Source organism: Ambystoma mexicanum, chromosome 12 (assembly GCF_040938575.1).
Source record: "Ambystoma mexicanum isolate Mex_15411 chromosome 12, UKY_AmexF1_1, whole genome shotgun sequence".
Classification (NCBI taxonomy): Eukaryota; Metazoa; Chordata; class Amphibia; order Caudata; family Ambystomatidae; genus Ambystoma; species Ambystoma mexicanum.
The window spans coordinates 478,858,239-478,878,762 of NC_090936.1; the positions used below are offsets into that span (position 1 = coordinate 478,858,239).

Below are 20,524 nucleotides of genomic sequence, written 5' to 3' on the forward strand. Positions count from 1 at the left end.
TTATTGTCCCAAGGCAAGCCCACTAATCACTAGAGGGGGCTAGAAGCAAAGGGTCGGATGACCAAACCTACTCAGTTGATCAGTAGGACTATCACTCAGCCTGGAACACTACCACAGGGAGTGTCATAGAGAGCCCAGGAACATATACTGGCAGTTACCAATTTAAACCAATATGGAGGCTGCTATGTGGGGGGCACAAAGAGGCTGTATGTCAGACTGGCTATTTTAAGACCACCTCATGGTTGCCATAAAGAAAGGGGGCCCTAAAATACAAAATGGCTGAGAGCAGAAATAAAAAATGTATTGGTGCCCCAATGGCTATGAAAAAAGGAACATTGGGCTACCAATGCGGTACAATGGCTTGCACCACTGCTGAAACCACAAATAAAGTATAGCTGCCATAAACCTACTGCATAAAACCAATTTAATGTGATGTTTTCAGTGTAGGGCAAACATGGGGTATTTGAGAGGCTCCCCTTTGAACATGTTCTTTAGGAGGACCTAATGCAATGTACCTTAAGTAAAGTTAAACCGGGTTGTAATGGCAGGGGGAGTTTATGAGAAGTTGCGCTGGCCAGCAATAAGAAATCAGTGATAAAAAAAATACATCGAAAACGAAGAAAACATTTGAGGGGCCTGAAATACTGGCCCTAGAATCCGCAGTATTAGGAATTCCATCTTAACAGGAAGTAAAATGCAGAGCACTTCATTTACTGAGCAACTGGCCAACCAAAAGTTACTCAGATCAGACAATCTTACTTACCTTTTCCATTTTTGACGAGACTCGTTCTTCGGAATTAACTCCAGTAGCTTAGATGGTCGACTGGAAAGATATAGGGTCTCATTTTGAAATAAATAGTGAATTGCTCATCGGAGACCGACTGTACTTGCACTGTTGTTCATTAGGTTCCTCTCAGTGTATTTTTTATGTTTTCTATACGTTTTGCAAAAACACTGGCAGATTTAGGTTAACACATTGTTTGCACTACTTTTTGGAAAAAGTGTAAATGCCCCCCACAAGTAATGATTGCGGGTGGTATTTACAATTTTGTAAATCATTTTGTTATTATTAGTGTGTACAGTTGAACGAATGTCCACACAATGTGAGAAAACATGACAAAATAAGAATTTCAATCTTCACTAACAATTTAAATTCAGAACAACTATCACACATTCATATAAAAAATCAAATCGCATAATAGAAGTAAACAAGTAAACATACAAATAAATAAATATTAATATCAAAATTCATTACAATTCATGAATAAATTTAAGCTAGAGTTCATTGGACCAGTTTAGACTCATCACAGTTCACTGAGTACCTGATTTGTCTGGCCTGTCTAGTTTGGCACTGGCCGACACTCCCTTCCAAACATGATATAGTGCAATGTCTACCGATTTACTGTTCGTATTTAGATAATATGACCAAAATCTATTGCTTTGAATGTCATCATAATTTGCCACAAAGGGGCCAAGAAGTGTTATGTAAAAGGGGCCAAACCTTTGTCAGTCATTCAATACATAGCGGGCAGACTCGAGTTTGCTCAATCTGCAACATACCCATCATATCCTCGCCTCTCTCGGGATGGCGAGTTCCAGTCCCGCAGTGGTGAGCACTGGTGGTTTATTTATTCACAGGAGCAAGAAGTATATACGCAGCACTGGAGAGGGGCATCATTTCAAATAGCCTTGGGGTTCTTTGAATTTGTGAGCTAAATAAGGCATCGCTTCGTGATAACCTTTTTAGTGTGCTCAAATGATTATAACGGGAGCGCCAGTCCCACCTCTCAGTTTTGCCACAAACCTATCCTTCGGAGAGTAATAATCTGAATCCCAATTTGACTTCGATTCTACCATTTTGAATGAAGGCGTCGTTCACCACGTTGGTAAATTTGTTGTTACTATGTCTACTACTTTCAATAACTAGCAGGTTCAGTAATGGGCAAATGGGAGACAGTCTAGCTTTTAGATATAGTAGACTCCTTCTTTTTAAGACTTGTGTTGTTAAGGATGTCAAACCCAGCTCTAGCCTTATCATTTCAACAGGTACAGTGGGGCCAACTCCAAGGACAGACCTCCAAAATTTCCGCTGCAGTTCATTCAACCAAGACAGATTCTCTGTACACAATGCCTCCACTGAAGCTCCGTCTGTATAATGTCATTATACCACCTGATCTTTCCCCAATACATCTTGTGATTACCTGGGTCAAAGCAATGGCCTTGCGTTTTTTCTCTGCAATTAATATCGAATAGTCACAGCTGGTACTTAGGTGCAGGCCTAGGTATTTGCAGTGGTCTACTGGTTCTATATGTTGGCCTTTCAATATCATTTTAGGGACCACTGTCTTTTTAGAAGCAAAGTGCACCTATTTCGTTTTCTCAAAATGTACCTTCATGCCATTTGCTTCTACGTACTTACACAGTGCTATTAATGAATTCAGGCCAGAAAAGGAGTGGTCACACAGTACGAGGTCGTCTGAAAGTAGTAAGCATTTGGACCTAACACCAGAGATGCTAGGAGGGTGATTCGAAACTCGGCCCAAATACACGGGCAAATCTGCTAACTATAGGTTGAAGAGCAGGGGGGCCAGTGCACAACCCTGTTTAACTCCCTTCTTAGTACCAATGGGTAGCACCACTGCCCCCCTACTGTCCACCCTAACCTGCACAACAGTCTCTTCATGTAAGTCTTGTAAAGCATAAAAAAGTTCAACCGGGCAGCTGTAAGCCTCAAACGTATTCCACAATCGGCTCTGGTCAACTATATTAAATTCTCACCGGAAATCTATCATGGCCCTATGCAAGTAAGGTCTACCCTTAATTCTCTCCTCCCTGGGAAAGAGTGTCAATGAGCCAATGGCAATGGCCTGTCCCAGAGCTTGGCCCGAAACCCATCTGAAAGTCATCTAGCAGGTCAGCAGCCTTTACCCATTTCATTAGGCCATCATCAAAGAAGTGAAGATTTTCCCTGTGACATCCAGCATAGCTAGGAGTCTAAAGTTCTTGGGGGATGTCCTTTTACCTTTCTTATAGATGGGCACCAAGATTGAGTTTCTTCAAGAGTGGGCACTCTCCTTTCTTCATAGACTTTATTGAAAAGAATGAACATCATCTTAGCCCAGAACTTGGGGGATCTTTTTAATAGGGCATGAGCAAGGCCATTTGGTTCTGGTGCCCTGGCATCCTTGAGTTTGCACATTTTCGTATCAATATCAGCCAGGTCATAGTTTAATATAAAACATCTCCTGGTGGAAAAAGGTACACCACCACTGACATGCCTGACTGAAAAATTCTGACCAATAAATTCGACCCTGCTCACTAATACAATTTGTAACTTTAATGGTGTTAAACTTAGTCAGCAGGTTCCACATCTTTTTCGTGTCTTTTGTGGACCATGCTTTAAGCAAGTACTGCCAGTGTGCATTTCTATGGCAATGTTTCCAGCACTTACCACATTGTCGATATCTATTTTTTATAAGACGGCAGGTCTGGTAAATACCCTGGGGATGGAGATCTGACTTCTTAATGGCTCTGAGCTCTCTTCTCATGGCTCTTTTTGAGTCTTGAATAGCTTTATCGAAATGAGCCTTTCTTCCTAGTTTATTCAACATTGCGTAATTTACTTTCTGCACCGTCAACCAAGACAAGGTTTCCTTGATCCAGGCTCCAATTGCATCCGCCGTCAGACCAAGGAATTGTTGGATTGGGTTATCTTGGTGAGTAGTAACAAATGTATTTGTTTTTAAAAAGGTTTTTCTCTGACCATCTGATTCTGTTTCCACCATCATTCACATCGACATCACCAACCATGGTATCAGCTAAAGAGGCGTGACCAGCTATAGTGAGTGTCATCATAGCATGATCCTTGTAAGTATTCTCTTCTACTGCTGGCCTCCTGACTTGCAGAATAGCTACCTCATTGCAGACAAAATAATCTGTTGTGGATATTAGGGAACCTTTTTTCCATGTAGATTTCCCCGGTCTGTCCCCAGTGACTCGCCCATTGGCCAGAATACAGTGCCATTCAGCGAGTGTGTCTAACCATACATTCCCCTTCTCGTTCTTCGAAGGCTTCTCCATAGTGGAGAGGCCACTCGCATAATCGATTTCAGGATTTTCATTCTTGCAGCAACAACGTGCATTAAAGTCACCCCAATTATTATTGTTTCAGAGACCCTTTCTGAGTTTAAGGGGCAGATAATTTCCAAAACACTTTCAATAATACTGTCTGTGCATGAGAAGCCGGGAGGGTCGTAAATATTTATAAGGAAATGTGTTTCTAAGTCACCTTGTAGGCATGCTTCAACTGCAAGAACATTGGGGTTTTCATTGGAGAGGGCTATTCTAGAAGCCACAATGGTGTTTTGGACCCTAATTATAAGACCTCCAAAAGGTCTCCCATTTGGCCCTTTACAAGCCAGTACTTTGAACATCTGGTATCCATCAATATGTAATTCGTTCAGCAGCCAACACTCCTGCAGCATAAAAATATCACACTGCAACAACAAATCCAATGATCCCTCAGTAGACAAAATGTGATTGAAACCCTGTGTGTTCAATGTACAAATAGTCAAAATTCAATGATTGAGTGCATGATTGTTTGTATTGTTCAGTACAGCCAACTTAATATCCCCATTATATTGTCTTGCTGGGAACTAGAGCAACGTTTGTTCACTCCCTCCTTACCACCGGTTAGCAATTTTTCCCAGAGGTTTCCCACTTCTGAGTTTACATTATTTTTGACCGGTAATGGTGTCAAGACTGCGTCTATCTCATAACCCAACTCTAAGAACCTACTTTTATGGGCTCCTAATCAAATTATAAGTTTCAATAGTTGTGTAATAAATTCTGCTTTGGTGAACTGTATTTTCGATAGGTTGAAAGAAAGCAATTCCTTAGTATTTATTTGTATTTGTATTTATTTATTTGTATTGCGCACCTTGCCCAGGGGCATCTGGGCGCATAGTTAGTGTCTAGGATGCTGAGAGGGCAGATCACATGAGTCAATGTCAAGAATTCCGGTCTGTTTATATGCAAGCTTGCAACCCCTTTTCCATGAGATAACCGCTTGCTAGTCAGTGAGGGATCATCACTGTCAACAAGATTGACTATCAGAGGTCCTACACTGTGTCATCAATTTGCTCTGGATCTTGCAATTGGTGTTTCCATTGTTTGTACAGGATTTAGATGGTTTCCAAAAGAAATTTGTGCAGGATCAACTGCATAATCCGACATTGGGTCCTTTGCATCATTTGGGGGCATTTCATCGGTTCTTGCATTGCTTTTCTGGTCTGAAATTAGCCTGCTTGCGAGCACTCCTTTTTCCTCCTCATTTTTCTTTTTCTTTTTGTTTTCTTTACTGTTTTTCCGTTTATTTGATGGATTTCCCATGATGCTGGGTTGTGCTTCCCCCCCATTAATGGTTGGGTTTTTGGTCCAGTGTTGGATATTTTTGCACGTCATTTTGATTGTTTACGCTGTCTCCTAGGTAAGTAAATTCTAGAGACATTAGTAACCTCTTCTTCATTTTCGATATAGACGAGTCTAGCATCATCAGGCAATGCCTGAAGGAGGCAACTAATTTCCCTGTGATCATTGGGAGTTGTTAGCCTGTAGTTCCGCTGCCTCGGCCAAGGCATCCAGCTCTTGGTCCTCACTTATATATTTTACTGGACCCACTCTCACAACAAAATTCTGCCACTCAAACGAAGTAAAACTTTCATGGAAAACGTAATTACTGCCAATTGAGCGTGTATTTTTGTTGGGAGACGATGCTGTGTCCTGCCCTGGGCTTGTGGTATGCAAATCTTCTACTGCGGGAAGCAGATTGGGAGTAATTGACAGTTTTTGGGCATCCACTGGTTGTGGCAGGGAAATATGCAGAGAGTTTTAGGTTTCTGTGGGCATTATTTCAAGAGTGGTTGTTCTTGTGTTTCCAGACTTGGCAATTTCTGGTAATTTTTCTATTCCTATAGTATCACGCAGTGACTAGCATAAAGCCAACAGCAAATTATTATTGTCAATTGCAGCAAAAGATACATCTGTGATATTTCCACTGTTATTAGGCAGAGAGGGTGGTAGCTGGGGGGTATCCAGGCATTCTGTTGGGGGGGTGCCATTTGTGCAGTCACAGTTTCAACTTGGAAAAAGCATTTGATAGAGCCAGCACCCTTCTCCTTAGTAACCCAGTTCCTACGCGGGGAGCTAGTAGCATGAGGGGTCAGGAGCTAGTAGCATGAGGGGTCACCTTACAAGCTTTTGAGCGTGTGGCAGTAGACACTGTCTCTTTTTAATAAGGAGCGTTTTTCCTCTAGTTGTAACTACTTGCTCTTGAGCGTAATTTGCCAGGCATCGTAGTTTAGACGTGCTCCAAAAAGTAAATGAGAAACAGGGCATATTTTTCTTTGAGGCAGTTTTTGTCCAAGAAGGCAAATAGTAGCTAGTCTAACCTCGGCAAGGCACCCCACCTTGCGCACACTGTTGGCTCTCTTCCACTGTGTTAGACCAAGAGCCGTACAATTCACAGGAATAAGAAGGCAAAGAAAGTAAAGGGGTAGGGGTGAACAATAAAGGAAGAAACTGGAGAATCTCAAAGTATATGCCGGGAACACACTCAGATTTTTAATCTCACTGCAATGTCGTGTAGATCAGGACGTGGGGTGCAGTTTTTCCTTCAGTACTGCATGTGGAGAGAGGGGGGGGCTAGATCAGCCCTGTCACCCCTCCCCAAACACCAAACACTTAGCACTCACACTTCGCACAAGATCTCTACGAGGGTTCACGTTTTTGTAATGAATTGCCCCTTCCTCCTCTTCCTTAAAGGGCCAGGTATATACTTCAAAAAAAGTAACACATGAATTTGCACTATGTTCACTGGAAGTGTAGACGTGAGCCTCCTGATTCAGTGTCCGCACCAAACACTTAGCACTCAAACTTTGTGCCAGCGCTTCGCACAGGTTCACGTTTTTGTAATGAAGTTCCTCCTCTTCCTTAAAGGGCCAGGTGTATACTTCAAAAAAAGTTACAAATGAATTTGCACTATGATCACTGAAAGTGGAGACGTGAGTCTCCTGATTCAGTGTCTGCACCAAACACTTAGCACTCACACTTCATTATTTGCAATAGATTCCTGCAGAATCTGCATGCTTTCAGTAGGTTCTAAAAGAGTTGATTCCATTACTTTTACACCAACATGAAAAGCGCCTTACAAATGCTAAGTAAAATAAAAAAAAAAAAAAAATGGTTATATGTGATCTTACCGACCACAAAAACATAGTGGTACATAACAAAGCAGACAAAACATCGAAAAACACCACATTGTTTTGTGTTTTGTTCATTTTGGGGTCCCCCCCCAATCCCACCCTTTTCCAGCCTTTCAAAGCCACCCCAAAAAGACCCATTTTAATCCCTTATCCCACTAACCTCTATATATTGCAGCAGCGCAACCCTGATCGCTTGGTTCTTCGCAACTCCCCGATCGCATGTTCCTCGCTACTTCCTAGCTCTCCCTGACAGCGTGTTCCTCTCAACTTCTTCACTATTCACAGACATCGTGTTCTGCACATCTGCCACGCACCCCCTTCTTCCTCCCGCACCCATCGTGTGTCCCTTGCTACTTCCTGATCACGTATTGCTCGCAACTTCCTCGCTACTCCCCGACCGCTTGTCCCTCGCCTCTCCCGGACTGCGTGTTCCCCTCTATCTTCTCGCCCCCTTCTGTTTTTCCTCACTGGCTGCCCTGTTCATTTGATTATCCTACTGTTCCGTGTTCTGCTGTATTTTTTCCTCCTTTAGGCTATCACTTGTCGACTTCTCTGCTCTTGTACATTGCTTTGTTGTTTACCGCACTGACTGCCCTGTTTGCATTATACTGCCTTTTGGTGTCCGGTTGTATTCTCCCTCCTCTAGGTCATCATTCGTTGACTTCTCTGCTCTTGGAGTGGTTCTGTGTTTCGCCTCACTTACTGCCCTGTCTTACATTGTACTGCTCTTTGTTCTGCTGCATTCTTCCTTCCCCAGGTTTTGACTTGCCAACTACTTTGTCTTTTGTTTTTTAGTTCCTGTCTTCTTAGTAAATTGTTCCTCTTAGTAAACTGCTCTACTGTTGTCTGAGCTCTTGTCTTCTTGGTAAATTGTCTACTATTGTCTTGTCCCTCTCTGTCTCGTCTGCTTGCACCCATCCTTGTGTCCTCTCCTAGTGCCTCTCCCCCCCCAACCTCCAGCCCCTCTTCATCTCTCCTCTTCCCCCACCTACTCTATGGTGCTCTCCGTTTCTCCTATCTTTTCTAACTGTTTTGCAATCCCTGGAGTACAAAAGGTAGGGTGTAAAATGAAAGTGTTGCACATTTACGCCTTACTTTTACACTCCAGTGCATTTTGCTGCTATTTCAGTCCGAGAAAGAGCAAGAAATGAAATTAACATTTCCTCCATGGATTCCTCCTCCGACTTCAAAGGGCACACACTTTTACGCCTCCATGAGATTTTCACGCAGGTGTAAATGGGATGGAGTCCCATGGATTCTGCCTATTTTTAGCACCTGCTAAAAGCAGCCATGTCCCATAGGGATCCATTGCAAAAGCTATCTGAAAAGAGTTGCAATAGGCGGCATTCACAACTTTGACAAAAATGGATATTAAAAGTAAGGGGCGTCACGTTCCTTGTGAGGCAGAACGATAAAAGTGGATTGATAAAAGTGTTAGTAAAATGGTTTACCACCACTTTAGCAATCTGCCTCATATGCCGCCATCTGCAGACCAGAGCAGGATGTGCTACACTTCAATACTCTGTGTCCTGAAAGTCTTGCTCTGCCAGGTTAACGGAAAGTCATGTCTTTCTGCATCATGGAACTTTGCATCTTTGCATGGTCATATTACAGAACAGATACATGTTTGGAGCCTAAGTGTACAGCTGCTCTTACTGTACTCCCCTGCATGCAATTCTCTCTCTGTCTGTCTGTCTCTTTCTCCTTCTCTCTCTCTCTCTCTCTCTCTCTCTCTCTCTCTCTCTCTCACACTTTCTCTGTCTTCATTCTGCTTTCTACCTCTTAATTCATCTCTCTTTATTTCTCGCCTTTCAGCTCTCCATATTGCTCTGCTCCATCTCTACTCGTTATCTCTATCTCCCTTCATCTCTTGCTCTATCGCTCTCTCACTCTCAAATGCTCTTTATATCTCTATTGTGCTCTTTATCTTGCTCTTTCCTTCTCTCCGCTCTCTCTTTTGTGCCCTCACATTATGGTTTTGGAGATAGGATATGGAAATGTATGTTGGTCTTGCAATGTTTTTGATCCTTAATGATTTTTCCTGCATTCATTGTATGACATTTGTCTTGCTTTTCTTTTTGTATAAGGCTTGAGCTGTACAGAAAAGTGCCAAACCTCAGAATACTGGCCTGTGGGGGCGACGGGACGGTGAGTCTTCTGGGGGGCACAACTTGGGTACACATATAGAATGACTTCAGTATTTAGTGGTCCTAGAATGAAACTATTTTAAGAAATTAAGGAATACAATTCTCCATCATGTGCCCTGTGAGCAGTTCTTGTATGTGTGTGAGTGGACTTATAGGTTTGTCATAAAATGTTATTTTTCATGAATTTTCAACCCTTTCAACTCTCCCAAAATATTGTTCTCACCTTCATGTTTCTGGTTACCTCTTTCTCAAACTCTAATGAGCACTTCCTGCTTTGCTTGTTTTCCTTTTCTCCATCTTCGCCAGCCATCTCTGGCAATTCCTTCTCTCGTTGATTTGTTTTGTTTTCCACTTCTTCTGTAGTATATCAAAGTCTTAATGTGCCACAGCATAACATCGTCTCAGTCTGATATGGAATTTCTGCTTTCTCTAAGTCCTCCATCAGTTCTTCTACTTCCCACTGTCAATAGTTTCAACTCCTGAGTTACCCCTTTTTATATCCTATTCTTCATCTGATCAGCATTTCCTTCTGGCGTTTCCCATGTGCTTCTTGAGCTCATCGGCAGTTCCTACTGCCATTGCTTGCTTTATTATCCTCTTCCTTTCCTTACTAGCAGTTCAATAGGAGTCGTACTTATTAATACTACGTTGTCCCCAAAATGACAGATGTTAATCAACTCATTTTCTAATTTTGGAACATCTATTGAGTGCCTATGCAAGCCTTCTAGTACCTTATTTATACATTAAAAAACAACCACCGTGGAAGTACACACTACTGTCCCACTCCTCTCAATACAGAGAATGACCATGATCATTCTCTTCCAGCCCTGTACCTAACATAGACTAAGGTATCTGTGTATGAATTGCCCACTGCCCTGAATATATTTAGAGTAACCCCTTATCCCGTGAGGCTTTATCATAAGTGTTTCCTCAGCACTGCATTAAATGCTGTTTGAAGATCTATCAGCATTACATACACAGGTTGTTTAAGGAGACCTACATATTTCATATTAAATACATACATTCGTAATGCTTGACTGATCATACTGGCATCTTGCTTAAAGCTTGCTTGTAGATCTAATATCATTTTATTTTGGATGACCCATGACTTCAAGACTTTTTATAGAACCTTGCCATAGATCTTCACAGCTGAATCAATCGATGAGATTGGCCTATATGATATGATATGATAGGTTATTTATAACGTGCTTAATACCCAGAGGTTTCTAAGCGCGGGCCCGTGGATCGAACCTGTGGTGCTCCATGTTGTCTTGCTTCTAAGGCGAGCATGTTGCCCCTGAGCTATCCTCCCGAGATATTTCGAAGGTTCATTCCGATCCACCATCTTGAAGATCGGTAAGATCTGAGTGCTTCTCCATCTGTTGACGCGCGACCTCTGACGTCTATTTCATTCAATTGTTTACACAGAAATGGGGCCCAGATTAACAGTTCTTGTTTATAAAAGTCTGGAGGTCTAAAATCCAATTCAGGAATTGTATTGACCGCCTGTGATTGTACAGTTATTAGTACCTCCTCGATCTTATTCTGAAAGGGGGAAGAGGAATGGTCTCATCATCAACCTTTAGGGAGTAATAGCAAAATGGTTTGCTATACAGTTTTTCAAAATTAAATCTCAAACTTTCTTCTGTTATATGGGATTCCATGGCTGTGATGTAATTGGCTTCTCCTTTTGTTACAATTTGCCAAAATACATTTGTATCCTTACAGGAACATACAGCCTTAAATTCCTCCCATCTTTTTCTTTCTAGAGCTAGAATTTTCTTTTTTATTCGTGAATTATGATTACTTAATTGTAATTTTGGTTCCACTCCTCGCCCTTCACATGACTTCAACCAGTATCCATGCATTCCTTATCAAACCAGTGTTGGGTATTTCAACCATAAAGGCTCTGGGGCCCACAAAGTCTGGTTTGTGTAATGTTCAGTTTGGGGTTCCCTTCCTCAGTTCTGAGTCACTCACAGTCTTGGAGGGTTTTATGTTCCAACACTTCTTTCTTGGCCTTTCGTTCTGTAGCTTCTGGTCTTCTGCCTTTCATTCTTTAGTCCCAGTACACTCAAGAACTTGCATGTTAGCCTGGATTAGCGGTTGAAGTTAGGTCTGGTTGATACAATGATAAGCAGCAAAACATCCACCAGGAGGTTGGTTAATGTGACTACTTTGCCTCCATGTCTTGGGTTTCTGACTCTAGTCCTCAACACACCATATTCATTTACCTCCTTCACAATTTGCAACAGTTCCGTCTCTCTTGGTTTTGCCTCTTTACGGCATCTCCCCTTTGTCTCCTCGTGTACCCATCAATACTGCACCCTTCATTAATGTCCTTCTTGCCAGGCATGTACTGTGCCTTTTCTTTATCATCCCTCTTCCTTGCCTACCCCTTCTGTCCACCTTTCTTTCCCAACCTCCTCCTTGATGCTTTCACCAAACCACTTCCTCCCTACTGATTTCTCCCCAACCACCCACTTAATATGCCCCCCTAACCTAAGCTTAAAATGTCAATGCAAGAAATCTTTCAGGGCATGCAGGTTTCACAAAAGCTATATGGGATAGTTCATAGGAAGGATTTGCGCACATGGCAGGGGTGCGGGCAGTTTAACTGCACTAGCCAAGCTTGTAGTTCCTGTAAATGGAGCAAGGATGTTTCACATTTTAACCAGTGCCCTCTTTGTGTGTTATGTTCCTTTAAAAGTGTCAGATGGCAGAGTCATGGTAGGGTAGGCCAGGGGATTCTCCCAGCACTCTCTCGAGTCAAGCATCACATAGTGAGGGGCAGTACCAGGCCCCCGTGGAATTCCACCCTCCACCCTAAGAGCCAGGCATGGGTCTTCCTCCCAGAAGGCAAGAGTGTGCAAGAGCAGAAGTGTGATTCAACACAAGGTGGACTGGGGTGGTGAGGTTGAGGAGCTCTTGGAATCATAGTAGGTGAGGACAGAAATAGTAACAAATACATTTAAAGAACCGAAGAAGGATATTAAATTGGAAGAGGTTTTTCATGGAGAGCTTTCCCACATGGAGACAGTATGCAGAGATGGATGGAGATCCAGCCAGTTTATTGAAGATAGTGGTAGCAATGTTAAGGTCTTTGTCGTGAGGCAAAAGAATAGAAAATAGAGGGGTCCTGCAAGCAGTGTGGCTCTGTACTCCAGACTTCTGAGGCCTAGGGTTGAGGTCAGAGTTTTAGTGGAGTGATATGTGAGGTGGAGGCTGATTTTCCAATTGTTGAGGAGCTTTAGTCTAGCAGCCATAATAGTTGAAGTGATAAAGTCCTGAAGGTTGATTTCACTTGCAAAGTAGAAACCCAGTTTGTGAGCCTAGGGGAGAAGGGGAAGGAGATCTAGGGAAAAGGAAATCTGTGATGGTTGGTTGCTGGAAGAAATATTTCTTCTGTCTTAGATACATTTTTAGATTGCATCATGTTCCTCACCAGCATCATGTGATAAATGGTATCATGACATTCATTGATGTGAAGTTCCAGAAGGGGAGGGAGAATATGATTAGCGTATTGTCAGTGAAGAGATGCTGTTACAAACCAAAGGAGTAAATGAGTTTACTCGGAGAGGAGGTGCAAACTTTGACACAGTCTGGCTGCGAATGGAACCTTGCGAAACCCTCAGCAATGCTTTGGGAGATGATGTGCTATTGTTCAAGGTGATATAGAAGGTCTGTCCTGGACGAAGGGATTTGAGTAATAGATGAACGTTCGGAAACAAGAAGCTAAGAGTGACAGGGGTTGCTAAAAGTAAGGATGTGAGGTGTGGGCGCGGTCTGTGTAAAAGTAGGTGAAGATCAAAAAGAGTGAAAATTGCATTTTTACTGGACCGGTAATAACCAGAAATAACAATACAAGACCAAAAAACAATGCAGTAACCAAAAAACACAATGGCAAACCAGTAGGAACAAAAAATTAAATAACAAGGTTGGATTACAATGTAATGCGACTAGCAATCAAAATCACTGAACATGTTTTGTCACATCCAACCTTTGAAAAACAAAGCCAAGATTAACCAAAAATCGGAATGCAAGAACCCTGCATCCTTATTGCACTTGTCCCTCACCTTTTTTAGTACTTCACATCGAGTTTCCTCCATTCTCTCCATATTTCTTTTTCCCTCTCCTTTTTTTGGATTACTTTATTTTCCATTCAATCTGCATACTTTTTGCAATATGCTCCCTGCCTGTTTGCCACACTACCCTCTTCTTCTTCTAATCTTGTTTATAGGTTGGCTGGATCCTTTCCGTCCTGGATGAGCTGCAGATGCACCCCAAGCCCCCTGTCGCTATTCTTCCACTGGGCACTGGAAATGACCTGGCTCGAACACTCAACTGGGGCGGGGTAAGCATCAGCTTCTTATGTTCTTTTACATAGAACCAGGTTGCTACAAGTCAAGCTCCACACTCACCGTCTTCAATTTTGGGCAATTAATCATGTGCAAATCCTACAAACTGACCGTGCTTCACTGCACTCTGCTGAAAGCAATATGTTTTTGGGTGAGCTGTGGACATCACTCATGCTGTCCCCACATTCAGTTGCCTTATTAAAGAGATTGTCTCTTGATGCAATTACTAATTCTCTCATGTATTCAGGTGTAATATGTGTGATCTTGGGTGAGTAGCTATAATCCTACTTTGCTCCCATGTACTCCACCGAGGTGTGTATGACCTTGGTTATAATGGGGCAAGTCATCATCAATGTCCTCTTATGCAATGTTGGATGAATCACTGCTATGCCCTATGCTGCTCCATAGTCAGCTTTATTGTGTTTAATCATGGGTGTTCTGGTTTGAGGGTCATTATTCTACAATATTCAGATCCTGTAGTGTGATTTCAGGTGACTCATTATCAGTCCTTCTGTACCTAGAGCAGCGCTGTGGGTCATCTTGTGTGGGTCACTATCAATCCCCATTCCCCTTTGTAATAATAATTATTATTATTATTATTATTATTATTATTGTAGTCCAATGTATCCAATATGTGTATATGTGTATTTGATCTGTGGTGTGTTAGTGCATTTCACCATGCATACCTCTACTCAGCTGTTCTGATGAGTTCTCAGTTATGTGTGTACCCAATGACCTCCAGTATTTTCTTGGAGTCTGTGTGATCATGGAGGAGTCATTATAGTTCCCCCGCTCTCCGTTTACCAGACATAATCCCCATTTTCTAGACTAACTATACTCAGTGTTGAGATTTGTGTGGGTCATTTGAGGTTCCATCATACTTGCTGATTGGTTAAACCATTGACTACTTATAATGAAGTATTAACTTTTCCTTAAGTAGGTTGAATAGTTTTCACCTAAGTGACTGATCAGCTATTCAATTCCTACATTTCTTTCCAATGTGTAACATGGCAGTTATGATTCTAAACCTAACCACACTTGCCACACTATCACACAAGCTCACAACGCAGAACCACTTGCATTTACTAACCAACACCTCACCTTCTCCAGAAATCGCCTTCATAATCTGCTGCTCTTTCCTTTCTCCTGCTGGTTTCTTGGTCCTTCATCTCCTATGACCTCACTGAACAATCCACAACTTCCTGCATCCTGTCCTTCCTTTTATTGTTTCCCTTCTTCTGTCTTTGGTTCACTTCCCCTAGCCAACCTATCCCTGTCTTTCCCTCGTAGGGTGTGACTTAATCATGTGACTTAATAAGCAGAACTTTTAAATGACAGCATAAGAACCAACCCTTTTTCCCACACGGCTTGCCGTGAAATACTGATGGCAGCCCAAAGCATTTAGTGTCCACGTTTGAGTTAGGGGTTTGGTTCCCCCATGTAAGTGCAGTATGTTTGGGGTTCATAATCCTGTTACATAGTTCCTGGTGCTCTAGTGCACAAATCACCAGTGGCAGTGTTTCACTGACAGTGCTTGGGAGCATTATGTGACTCCATTTGCTGCCAAATAGTGGCTGCTCTGCCAAAGTGCTTTCTCCCTACTGTTATTCTTTCCGGCAGGGATGCGGGTAGTACTGGTTGCTGGACAGTTATTGTTGCTGACTCCATTCCAGGCTTCAGATAATAGGTTCTGTATCAGATGTGGTGCTGGCAGATGTCTCTATCCCCAGTGCTGTTGGTCTTGGATCATAACAGCGCTGTTGACTCTACAGGAAAGAGGGAGAGTCTTGTGAGCACTTTTTAAATGAGGTTTGGAAACAAAGGTGTACTTCATAACAACATGCTGGCACAAGGGCCGGTAGGAACTAACTGGGACCCCCTCAGCTGTCACCGTCCTCCTCAGGGAAAGGACTGGCTCTGCTCTGGATCGCTCCTGGGCAAGCCTCCCAACCTTGCCTGAGAGGGGTTCCCATCCCATCTTGACAAAGCCATGGCACTGACAGTGCCACTCATGCCACGATTTCTCACAGGATGCACCATTTTCCACTCTGTCTGCCAGGGATACACAGATGAGCCTGTCTCAAAGATCCTGTGCCATGTGGAAGATGGAACGATTGTGCAACTCGACCGATGGAACCTTCTGGTTGACCGGAATCCAGACCTGCCACCAGAAGACTTAGAAGACGGAGCGCATAAGGTTAGAGGTCGGCCCACCTATACAAAGTATCCTAGGGGTACTCACCTATCTGGGGTAGAAGGTCAGTGGTCAATTTCTCTGTACTCACCAGAATGTGGAGCAAGAAGATGCACTCATTTCATGAGTGGGTTTGGAAGAAAGCAGAAGGTCAGAGGGCATCACTCTATATGCAGAGCTTTAGGCATGCATGCGAAGACAGGTAGGCCAAACTGTCAAAGGGCTGCTTATCAGCCTGTCGAGTTATATGGGTGCTTTCCTCATAAGGGTAGAAGAGTACACCTTAGCTGCACTCTCTTTGGTTAGTTGATGAGGTTAAGGAGATCTTATTTGAGGGTTCTTGTTTCCCCTCCACCTGCGCAGTTATATGTCTAGTTGCTTGGCTTGGGAGGCGGTGCTTAACTTCTCCCTGATTCTGTTTGAACTGTCTGTATGCCTGTTGCTGTTGGTAGATGGTAGTTGGTTTACCTGTGTACAGGTGTGTGCAGGTGCTCTCTGAGTTAAGACAGAGATTCTGAGGTTTGTATTCCTTTTTACCAAGCTCTCCAAAGCATTGTTGTATTGGAAGTGATGATTCTAAGCATGGCAGTATTGCTCTTGGAAGGCAACGGGAATGTGCATGTATGCAAGTCACAGTTCAGTTGTCCTGTGTACAGAATCTCAGTGGTGTTCACTGGGTAGGGTAAAAAGTTTGCTTTCCATTTTGAACATCACTATGAAAGTGAAATCATATCACAGAGCCGCCTCCATGCATGTACAATTTGGGTTAGAGTTTGCAGGCTGACCTCCTGAATCATCATAGACATGCTTGCTTGAAATATAGTTAGACATCAGTCTTCCAACATGCATAAGACTTGCTTGCATGGGTAGGCATGAGAGGTTTGTCTCCCTGTATGCAGAATTACAGAGTTTCTTGTTTGGATTTTTCTGTAGAGATTGATGCTGCTGTATGTAGAATGTATGAGCTGTTTGTAGTAGGTGGCAATCTGAAATTGACATCCTAATGCATGTCGACCCCTACTTGCTTGAATCAGAGTCTCATTGCAGGCTCACGCACAGGGATGTTCATGATTTAGGTGACATCCCTGTGCACAGAACCTAATCAGTGCTCAGTGCACAGACTTGCAGGAAGTATTACTTGGATTCAGATTTAGGCTTTGCTGTTCCTGTCCACAAAATACAGAAAGTGCTGGCTAAGGTTAACACATGAGTCCCCCATTGTGCACATTATCCATGATGCTGAAATGGATTGTGAATTGCAGGTTGGCCTCTGTGTATTCATAATCCAAGGGGTGTGCACTTGGGCGTGTATTCAGAGGGTGGCCCCACTACGTAGAGTTGTCTAAGTGAGGTGTTTGGTTTCCTTGGGAGTCAAAGGATGATCTTCTGATTTACAGACTACTACTGGTGCGCTCTGAAATTATGTGTCAGGTTGGCCATAATTGATCCTAGTATTTTATTTTATTTATTCACATTTGTTAAGAGTGCGACAGCCGGAGGCATTGTGGCGCTGGTTACAGACAGTTTACTTAGTTACAGAAATGGTGAACATTTGCATTCATATATACAGGCAAGAGGATATAAGAGAACATACAGAGGGTCAGATGAAGAGGTGGGTTTTGAGTTTTTTGCAGAAGGTAAGGAGAGAGTTTTCAGTTCTGATGTCAGGGGGTAGGGTGTTCCATAGCTTGGCGGCTATGTAGGGGAAGCCTAACCCACCCGCTTTTGACCTGTTAATGTAGGGAGTGTGTAGTTGGTTAGTGTAGTGTGTCCTAATGGGTCTGGTGTGAATAGGTTTCGTTATAGTATGTGCAAGATATGAGGGCGCTGTGGAGGTGAGGCATTTGTGGGTGAGGGTGAGGATTTTGAAAGTGATCCGTTCTTTAACTGGGAGCCAGTGAGCTGCCTTTCTGGCATTGGAAATGTGTTCCCTTTTGGGAAGGCTTAATGCTGTTCTGAATGTATTATTTTGCGTGATTTTGAGTCTGTTTAGATTTTTAGCCGAAGTACCTGCTAGGAGGGCATTGGAATAGTCCAATTTGGCATCAATAGTTGTTCTAGATATTGTTAGACAGTTGGATTTGGGTAGCTAGTAGTGTTCATTTAGAGTAGATGAAAAGATTAATGCTGAATCTCTTTGTGTAAAGAATCCTGTAGAAACCACACCATGCAAACTTAAAGAGGTGCTCACTAGATCGGTCCTCACGCACACAGGTTAGACTCTTTGTGAAGTATCCTGCGGTGTACCCGCAGTTTAATGCCATTTCACTCTGATAGCTAGCTGATATCAGCCATTCATACCCCATATCTAGAGAATAGACTATCTTCCTCCTTTTCTGTACAGACAAAGGTCAAACCAGGACAACATTCTATATGAATCCGCAGGCTTTGATTCAAAACAAATAGCAGATGTTCAAGTGAGGTGAACTGAAAAAATAGGTACAGATGCACCAATTGTGGGTAGTTTAAGAGAAGGGTGGGCAATCTACATCGTGGATTTGGAATTGTAAAATGTATGCTGGAAGGGTGGGGAGACACTGAAGTGAAATAATGGAAACATACCTTTTTTTTCCTGCAGCTTCCTCTCAGCGTATTTAATAATTACTTCTCGCTGGGATTTGATGCACACGTCACCTTGGAGTTCCACGAGTCAAGAGGTAAGCTGGAACCTAAGATTATAGCACCTGCACCAACACACCGTACACATATTTTGCAGAGAAAATTGACAAGATCTGTGCTACCTTTGGCTCCTCAGCTATTCGCCTTTTAGTTCCTGGGGATACAACCTGTAAGTCTCCTCCTAGATCATTCTGGGTTGTTTTCCCTGTTTATACCACTGCCGTTATTCTTGCAGCTGTTCTCAAGCTGAAATCTACTTCCCCTGCAGATCCCATTCCTCTGGCTGTTATGAAAGATAATCTGCCTCGCATTTGGCCGCTGATCACTGCTGCGGTTAACAACTCCCTTTTTCTCAGGGCTGATCGCATCCTCGCTTAAACACTCCTTGGTGATTCCCCTTTTTCTAAAACTGCACTTGATCCTGTTGTTCCCACTATCATCCCATCTCCCGCCTCCTCTTTTTAATGAAACTTCTGGAAGCCCTAGTGGGTCCTCTTCTTAGCTCTTTCCTTGAAAAAATCCTATTTGTCCACCAATCTCAATCTGGCTTCTGCCCAGTTCGAGGTACCTTAAGCGTGTTGATCTCGGTGGTCGATGATCTTGCGCTTCTGCATAATCAAGGTGGGGTCAGGGCCTTGTTGCTTTTTGATTTTTCCACCACTTTCAACACTTTTGACCATACTGTACTACTCGCTCGCCTCGCCGGACCTCTCTGGCACTGTTCTTCCTTGGTTTTCTTCCTTTCTATCCGATCAGACCCAATCTCTCTCTTTGCCTCCTTTCCATTCCCCCCCACTCCACTTTCCTATGGTGTTCCCCATGGTTTGGCCCCCTCCCCTGTTATGTTTAATGCCTAGATCCAACCGCTCACTAGACTCATCTCCTGCCACAGCTTCAGTTGTTATCCTTTTGCTGATGACACCCATATCTTGGTGTGCCTTGATCTGACTGTTCAGGACACAGCAACCAGATTTCTGCAATGTCTTGAACCCGTGGGGAATGGATGCCAGCCAATTGGCTTAAAATGAACAGGGAGAAAATCTAGGTGTTGGTGGTGGGTGTTCCTTCTGCTGCAGCTTACTGGATGCAGGCTCTCTCGCCTTCTAGTCTTGGTCCTTGTCCTACCCCTGTTTTTTTGGTGAAGGACCTAGGAGTAAAAATGGCATACTCCCTCTCAGCCGACCTCCAGATTGACGCTGTATGCCAGAAAGGATACTTTCAGCTGAAAATCTGGTGTAAAATTCTCCCGTACATTCAGACTCCAATCTGCGCCCCCGTTGTATCCTCTCTTATTTGATCAACTATGGACTATTGTAATGCGTTGCTCCTGGCTCCGCCTGCCTATCTCCTGAAGCGCGTGCCCGTTTTACAAAATGTTGCAGCAACAGTTGCCACTTCCACACTCCTAGGCGGGCCCATATCTCGCCAGTGCTTCGGCCTCTGCACTGGCTTCCTGTGGCCAAACGAGTGCAATTGAAACCATTGCACTTGACCCATCTGGTTTATTACAGCTGCAGAACACAATATATACAGGCAAAACTTTGGCCTTATGTCCCAGCTCAGGCACTTCGCTCTACTGAGGCCTGTCTGCTCTCTGTTCCCCGCTTTAGGACTTCCTGCTTTGGCGGCCACTCTTTTTCAGTGGCTGCTGCCCAGCTAGAGAAATCCATTCCTCAGACACTGAGAGCTATTGAAGAGCATTTTATGTTTCGGAGATCACTGGAAACATATTTTTTTTAGGTCCTCTCCTCTATCCCTGTTCTATAAATAAAGCATAACGTAACAAAATAATGCTCTCCCAAAGTGTCTGCAACAGAGAAACTGGCCAGGTGGGATCTGAAATTCCCTCACTGTAATTCCTCTCACATGCACAGCACTCCTGTACACCACTGCAGAAAACCACGGTCGAAGTCAGTGTAAACAAACCAACACCTTACCACACAA

The 20,524-nt window shown here is 43.2% G+C and overlaps 1 protein-coding gene across 6 annotated transcripts in view; it reads left to right on the forward strand.

Annotated features, from left to right (window-relative positions):
- Positions 1 to 20,524, forward strand: part of DGKI (diacylglycerol kinase iota) — a 1,316,934-nt gene that overhangs the window by 827,879 nt on the left and 468,531 nt on the right. For all 6 annotated transcript variants that reach the window (XM_069628758.1, XM_069628759.1, XM_069628760.1 and 3 more), the window contains exons 12-15: positions 9,350 to 9,410; positions 13,650 to 13,763; positions 15,827 to 15,964; positions 18,540 to 18,618. In XM_069628758.1, the coding sequence (XP_069484859.1) occupies positions 9,350 to 9,410; positions 13,650 to 13,763; positions 15,827 to 15,964; positions 18,540 to 18,618 (392 nt within the window). The remainder of the gene's footprint in view (positions 1 to 9,349; positions 9,411 to 13,649; positions 13,764 to 15,826; positions 15,965 to 18,539; positions 18,619 to 20,524) is intronic.